This window comes from Chlorocebus sabaeus, chromosome X (assembly GCF_047675955.1).
Source record: "Chlorocebus sabaeus isolate Y175 chromosome X, mChlSab1.0.hap1, whole genome shotgun sequence".
NCBI classification, from domain to species: Eukaryota; Metazoa; Chordata; class Mammalia; order Primates; family Cercopithecidae; genus Chlorocebus; species Chlorocebus sabaeus.
In genome coordinates, this window is record NC_132933.1 from 97,201,429 (window position 1) to 97,209,325 (window position 7,897).

At 38.2% G+C, this 7,897-nt stretch overlaps 1 protein-coding gene across 1 annotated transcript; it reads right to left on the reverse strand.

Annotated features, from left to right (window-relative positions):
• Positions 1 to 6,177: 6,177 nt before the first annotated feature.
• Positions 6,178 to 7,113, reverse strand: FOXR2 (forkhead box R2). Its single transcript, XM_007991853.3, has one exon. The coding sequence runs from the start codon at positions 7,111 to 7,113 to the stop codon at positions 6,178 to 6,180; it is 936 nt and encodes a 311-aa protein (XP_007990044.1).
• Positions 7,114 to 7,897: the final 784 nt, after the last annotated feature.

Sequence of the window (7,897 nt, forward strand, 5' to 3'; positions counted from 1 at the left end):
GCAGGGACGATTTGATTTTCTCTTTTCCTTATTGTATACCTTTTATTTCCTTTTCTTCCCTGATTGCCCTGGCCAGAACTTCCAATACTATGTTGAATAGGAGTGGTGAGAGACGGCATCCCTGCCTTTTGCCAGTTTTCAAAGGGAATGAGTCCAGTTTTTGCCCATTCAGTATGATATTGGCTGTGGGTTTGTCATAAATAGATCTTATTATTTTGAAATACATTCCATCACTACCTAGTTTATTGAGAGTTTTTAGCATGAAGTGCTGTTGAATTTTGTCAAAGGCCTTTTCTGCATCTATTGAGATAATCATGTGGTTTTTGTTGCTGATTCTTTTTTTGTGATGGATTATGTTTCTTGATTTGCATATGGTGAACCAGCCTTGCATCCCAGGGAAGAACCCGACTTGATCGTGGAGGATAAGCTTTTGGATGTGCTGCTGGATTCGGCTTGCCAGTATTTTATTGAGGATTTTCGCATCGAGGTTCATCAGGAATATTGGTCTAAAATTCTTTTTTGTTGTTTTTGTGTCTCTGCCAGGCTTTGGTATCAGGATGATGCTGGCCTCGTAAAATGAGTTAGGGAGGATTCCCTCTTTTTCTATTGATTGGAATAGTTTCAGAAGGAATGGTACCAGCTCCTCCTTGTACCTCTGGTAGAATTCAGCTGTGAATCCAACTGGTCCTGGACTTTTTTTGATTGGTAGGCTATTAATTATTGCCTCAATTTCAGAGCCTGCTATTGGTCTATTCAGTGCTTAAACTTCTTCCTGGTTTAGTCTTGGGAGAGTGTATGTGTCCAGGAATTCATCCATTTCTTCTAGATTTTCTAGTTTATTTGCATAGAGGTGTTTATAGTATTTTCTAATGGTAGTTTGTATTTCTGTGGTATTGGTGGTGATATCCTCTTTATCATTTTTTATTGCATCTATTTGATTTTTCTTTCTTTTCTTCTTTATTAGTCTTGCTAGTGGTCTACCAATTTTGTTGACCTTTTCAATAAACCAGTTCCTGGATTCATCAATTTTTGGAAGGGTTTCTTGGGTCTCTATCTCCTTCAGTTCTGATCTGATCTTAGTTATTTCTTGCCTTCTGCTCGCTTATGAATGTGTTTGCTCTTGCTTCTCTAGTTCTTTTAATTGTGATATTAGGGTGTCAATTTTAGATCTTTCCTGCTTTCTCTTGTGGGTATTTAGTGCTATACATTTCTCTCTACATACTACTTTAAATGTGTCCCAGAGATTCTGGTACTTTGTGTCTTTGTTCTCATTGGTTTCAAAGAACATCTTTATTTCTGCCTTCATTTTGTTATTTACCAAGCAGTCATTCTGGGGCAGGTTGTTCAGTTTCCATGTAATTGTGTGGTTTTGAGCGAGTTCCTTAATCCTGAGTTCTAATTTGATTGCACTGTGATCTGAGAGACAGTTTGTTGTGATTTCTGTTCTTTTACATTTGTTGAGGAGAGCTTTACTTCCAACTATGTGGTCAATTTTGGAATAAGTGCGATGTGGTACTGAGAAGAATGTATATTCTGTAAATTTGGGATGGAGAGTTCTGTAGATGTCTATTAGGTCTGCTTGATGCAGAGCTGAGTTCAATTCCTGGATATCCTTGTTAACCTTCTGTGTCATTGATCTGTCTAATACTGACAGTGGGATGTTAAATTCTCCCATTATTATTGTGTGGGAGTCTAAGTCTCTTTGTAGGTCTCTAAGGATTTGTTTTATGAATCTGGGTGCTCCTGTATTGGGTACATATATATTTAGGATAGTTAGCTCTTCTTGTTGAATTGTTCCCTTTACCATTATGTAATGGCCTTCTTTGTCTCTTTTTATCTCTGTTGGTTTAAAATCTGTTTTATCAGAGACTAGGATTGCAACCCCTGCTTTTTTTTTTTTTTTTTTTTTTTTGCTTTCCATTTGCTTGGTAGATCTTCCTCTACCCTTTTATTTTCAGCCTATGTGTGTCTCTGCACTTGAGATAGGTCTCCTGAATACAGCACACTGAGGGGTCTTGAGTCATCAGTTAATATTGGTATATGTGAATTTGATCCTGTCATTATGATGTTAGCTGTTTGTGTTGGCCATTAGTTGATGCAATTTCTTCATAGCATCGATGGTCTTTACAAATTGGCATGTTTTTGCAGTGGCTGGTACCGGTTGTTCCTTTCTGTGTTTAGTGCTTCCTTCAGGAGCTCTTGTAAGGCAGGCCTGGTGGTGACAAAATCTCTCAGCTTAGTTTGAGGCTTTGGTTGGCTGGATATGAAATTCTTGTTTGAAAACTCTTTTCTTTTAGAAGGTGGCTCCCACTCTCTTCTGGCTTATAGAGTTTCTGCCTATGGTTCTGCTGTTAGTCTGATGGGCTTCCCTTTGTGGGTAACCCGACCATTTTCTCTGGCTGGCCATCAGAGAGATGCAAATCAAAACCACAATGAGATACCATCTCACACCAGTTAGAATGGCAATCATTAAAAAGTCAGGAAACAACAGGTGCTGGAGAGGATGTGGAGAAATAGGAACACTTTTACACTGTTGGTGGGATTGTAAACTAGTTCAACCATTGTGGAAAACAGTATGGCGATTCCTCAAGGATCTAGAACTAGAAATACCATTTGACCCAGCCATCCCATTACCAGGTATATACCCAAAGGATTATAAATCATGCTGCTATAAAGACACATGCACAAGTATGTTTATTGTGGAACTATTCACAATAGCAAAGACTTGGAATCAACCTAAATGTCCATCAGTGACAGACTGGATTAAGAAAATGTGGCACATATACACCATAGAATACTTTGCAGGCATAAAAATGGATGAGTTCATGTCCTTCATAGGGACATGGATGCAGCTGGAAAACATCATTCTCAGCAAACTATCACAAGAGCAGAAAACCAAACACCGCATGTTCTCACTCATAGGTGGGAACTGAACAATGAGATCACCTGGACTCGGGAAGGGGAACATCACACACCGGGGCCTATTATGGGGAGGGTGTAGGGGGGAAGGATGGCACTGGGAGTTATACCTGATGTAAATGATGAATTGATGGGTGCTGACGATTTGATGGGTGCAGCACACCAACATGGCACAAGTATACATATGTAACAAACCTGCACATTGTGCACATGTACCCTAGAACTTAAAGTATAATCAAAAAAAAGAAAAAAAGAAAAAAAAAAAAAAACAATGCCTACCTCATAGGGCTAATGGTGGAGATTAAAATAATCTACCCAAAGTACAGGCTGTGGAGACTTGTGTAAATAACGTTCTCAATAAATGCCTTTAATTGTAAAAACAAAACAAAACAAAACAAAAAACATTTTTTCGTTCATTTCAACCTTGTTGAATCTGACCACTATGTGTCTTCGGGTTACCCTTCTCATGGAGTATCTTTGTGGTGTTCTCTGTATTTCCTAAATTTGAATGTGGCCTGCCTTTCTAGGTTGGGGAAATTCTCCTGGATAATATCCTGAGGAGTGTTTTCCAACCGGTTTCATTCTCCCCGTCACTTTCAGGTACACCAATCAAATGTAGATTTGGTCTTTTCACATAAAGACAATTATTTATACAACAGTGTTAAAAATGGGACTTCTTTTCACATTGTTATAAATATGAAGTTCACCTGTTGTTTACAATTTTTAAAATATTATATTTTCCAAATGCACATATTGTACACTTTTTGGGGATATGCTTAGTAATGCTATGTGTGATTTTTCTGGAGGTTGATAGCTTTGCTTGCAGTAGATTTTCTTTAAAAGAATGGGCAGCTACGTGCATACTTCAAAAGTATTTTCCTATTTAAAGAAGTTATATAGGATTTGTTTGCTGTCTTAATTTTAGTTGTATTCTTTGATGTTAACATATTTTGTATAATTGTATTTATAGCTGTATTGAATCATGTAGTATCAAATATTAGATGTGATTTAATAGTGTTTATTTTTAGCCATTTTTTCATCATTTTAATGTTTATTTTTAGCCAGATGCAGATGTTTGGTGTCATTTCTTTGCCTGTTCAGTTACAGAAAATGGTGCTCAGTTGTAGAATGTACTGTACCTTTTAACACCTGATGTGTACGTCACATGTAACAGGAAAGGTAATAATAAAATAGCAATCATTAAGAAAAAATATGGCAGAACAAACTCTATAAGCACAGCCTTATTTTCTTTTGTTATCCAGAATTCTTATGACTCTTAAGCCTCCCAGAAACTGAAAGCTGAATAAAGCAACTCAAGTTTCCTTTATTTTGCACTCGATTACAGCAATTTATAATTTTTTTAAAAAATGTTCCTCTGAAGGTATATCTGGATCATCTGAGGTTACTGAAGAAGCACCATGTCCAGCCACTGCTTTTTTTTTCATGCAACCAGAGAGCAGAAATAAGGATCAGAAAATACTGAAAAGAGTTCAAAACTCAAAGGTACTAGGTTGCAGCAGAAAAATGCAGGTTTAGTTCTAAAAATGAAAGTTTGTCTTGTTTGAAAAATTCACAGACTAGGTATATTAGAAGTGTAGTTTGTGATAAAAATAGTCTCATTAATTTCACATCCAGCTCTTTTACTAGTAAGTGTTAATTTGGGAGAAAAATGAGAAGCAAATGGTGACTACTCATATGCAGAATATTTTATTAATTCCAAGGTATTCTGTTAACTTCGTCTTTGCCTTATGATACAGAAGTAACATTTACAATTCCTTTTCAAAAAATACTGTTTGCAAATGTTGTTTTGTGATTTAGCAAATATACAATTTTGTATGAGCTATAATAGTTCATTGAAAAAATGTAAACTTTCAAAAGAGTTACAGTTATGTTGAATTAAATGCTTTTGTAACTTACAGGCATTTTTGTACCCCCATTATGAAGGTTTTGCAACTAAATTTATACCTAAAAATCTATTTTCTCCTGGATATTTTTTAATAACATTGAAGGCAAAAAGCTATTCTTAAATCTGGCACACAAAAGTTTATTTGCATAGAAAAGATGTTAAAGATAATTTTGAAATTAGAAAAACAAATGCTGAAATGTTTGTTGTTGCTGCTGGTTTGTTTCTTTTCTTGTTTGTTTGTTTTTTAGCAAAACACCACTGATGCCTCTTGGCTCCCAAAAACCCACAAGTCCAAACACCTAATAATTTTCTCTTAGTCACTCATGGTCCTCATGTATTTAAGACACACTGAACTTCATGCTATCCCCCCAAAACACTCCATCCATTTTTTTCACATTGTTGCCTCTGTAATGCCTCTACTTCAGTTTACCAGTCCAGCAAATTTCTATTTATTCTTCAAAACTAGCTCAAAATGTATTTTTTCCAATGCCTTTAATGTCTTTCCCAGGAAGAATGTCTCCCCACTTCCATGTCAATTTCTCACATCTGTTTTATCATATTTACATTATAAATATGTCTCCCACTAGTATCCCTCAGCTTTTTATCCTCAACATCTAAGATGGACCTTGACGCATTAGCATGTCTTCAATAACATCTTGAGAACTAAAAAGAATGAAAAACAAACCTTTATCATCAAAAGGCTTGGGGTTAATACAGGAATATTTCAAAGGACGTTCAACATACAAACTAAAAGTAGCTGTTCAGGATTATTTGTTAATATTAGAATTAGATGACAAAGAAACAAGGCTTAGAAGTCCAGGGCCAGAAATAGAAAAGTGAGGTTCTGAAGGATGGAATGGGTTACTTAAAAAGGAGATGTAGTTGATGAATGGTAGAGGAGGAAACTTGATTCTCCATCACAAGTCAAATTCTCTTCACATGGCACTCGAGGTTCTCCATGGCTTGGCTCCATCCTGCCTTTTATGCTTTATATTCCACTGTTCACTTTAATGTGTGAAAATACTCTCTACAAACAAAATTCCTTTCTTTCACAAAACACATCCTTCTTTCCTTAGTTTCCATGCCATTGTTTCTAGGATTTCCTTCCTTTGCTCAATATGTGGAACAGCAACCACTCTCCTTGTGTGACTTTCCATGACTCTCCACCTTGATTTAAGTTCTGCTTCCCGTGTACCCACCTCTAACTTTACTTAACACTATTATTGTAAGAGTAGCTAAAGACAGGCTTGGCACCAACCAGGCTGGGTAAGTTTAGAGATTAATGAATATCAGTCAGGGGATAAGTAAGCACAGTAAGGAAGGCAGTATTCCAAAAAGGGAGCAGTGGTATTTCAAAGATGAAAGAGAGAGGTCAACAACTCTGGCTGACTCATGCACTCTTGGATTCTCTCCCTTTGAGCAGAGGCTAAGGCACGAGTCCCCTCCCAAAAGCGGCGGTGCCCCTCCTTAGTGAGCTTCCAAAGGCAAGAGTGAGGTCTTGCATTATCTTCATCCTTAAGGCTGTCTGGCATCTTCTCAAAGCTGTCCAGGAAGCAGAGATTGTAATGAATGGTGCTCTTCCAGCCATCTGGAGCTGTCCAGAAAAAGGGGAAATGCTGTCGGGTGAAACTGTAGATCTCCTGCACACTGAGGCCACAGTGGGGGCTGTTTCTTAATGCTAGGGAAATAAGGTGGCTACAATTGAGAGGGGGCCGTTGCCAGGACTTCACTTGGCTGTTGATTTGCCGTAGCTTCTGACTCTGGAAGCACTTCCTTTCAGGGGACAGGAGGGAGTTGTCCTCTTGTTCCTCAGCCTCCTCTTCTGTGAGCTCAAACTCACTGGGGGAATAGACATCCTGCTTCTGTAAAAGAGACTGCTCACTGGAGGAAGATGGCAGAGACTCTACCACTTTGTCCTCTGAGCAGTTAGACTCTTCATCTTTTAATGGGGGCTGAGGGAAAGGAGAAATGCTTGTCAGATCCTCTTTTTCACTGGGTTTTGGGGCCTCCTGGCTGCCAAGGGGGCACAAGATATTGGGGTCCACCCACATCCACAGATTGGGTTCACAGTGAGGACCATCTTCATCAGGACTGGGTCTCCTCTTCTGAGGCATCTCTGGGGGCTTAATTACTTGGACTTTGTATTTGGCAAGGATCTGCTCAGCTAAAGGGCACTGGTCTGTGGTACAAGGCAGAAATAACTCATTCCCCATGTCCCAGTCCAGCAGCCCTGGGACCTGGCCATGGAGACTATACCAAAATTCACAATCTTTTAGTTTTAAGTCCATCTTTAGTGGAGAGATAGGTGGAGAGAGACTTCTGGAAGAACAGAGATCTAGCAGGCGCTTAAAGCTGTTGTTTGGGCACCATTTTTTAATGTAGTATATCCTCACCTAGGGAGCTTATCAGTAGGCCAGCTAGAAGCACTGAAGAAAGAGGCAACAATGCCTCACTGATTAGTGGTCAGACCCGGAGAAACCTCAGCTTTCTGGAACAAGGCTCAAAACATGGAAGTAATAAAAAAGAGCTTTTGAGCAGAAAAACATTTTTAGGTGGAATTCTTGAGCTTTGATTGGAAGCAGAAAGTCGCTTCGAGAGGAATTATAAACTTTGAATTATGTGCAAACTACGGTGACTTGCATAACAGGTGATCATCTGGTACATATTTAAACTCTTGATGAGTTCATTTAATGAAGGGACAAACATATGTATAGATCACATTATATTTCTGAGTCTTCCTTAATGGTTTAAAAAATCATTTCATTCATCAAGTGCCTTTGGATTTCTGTTAAGTGCTTTCACATAGATGATCTCAACTGATTTTCATCACAGCCCTGCAAGATAACATGGTATTATTAACCTCATGTCACAGATATGGCAACTGAGATCTACATAAACAAGTAAGTAGAAGAGCTAGATTCACAACCCAGATCTTGTTTTATTTTCACTATACCCATTGCCTCTTGATCATACTCAACATACGATATACAACAGGCAGCAATATGTGCAACCTGAGTTTTATAGTAAGATGGTAACTATCAGAACATGGCTTCTATTATTCTCATACTGATA

What these genes read in the sequence shown, in the direction of transcription:
- FOXR2 (XM_007991853.3), bottom strand. Translation starts at nt 7,113, where the DNA reads ATGGACTTAAAACTAAAAGATTGTGAATTTTGGTATAGTCTCCATGGC.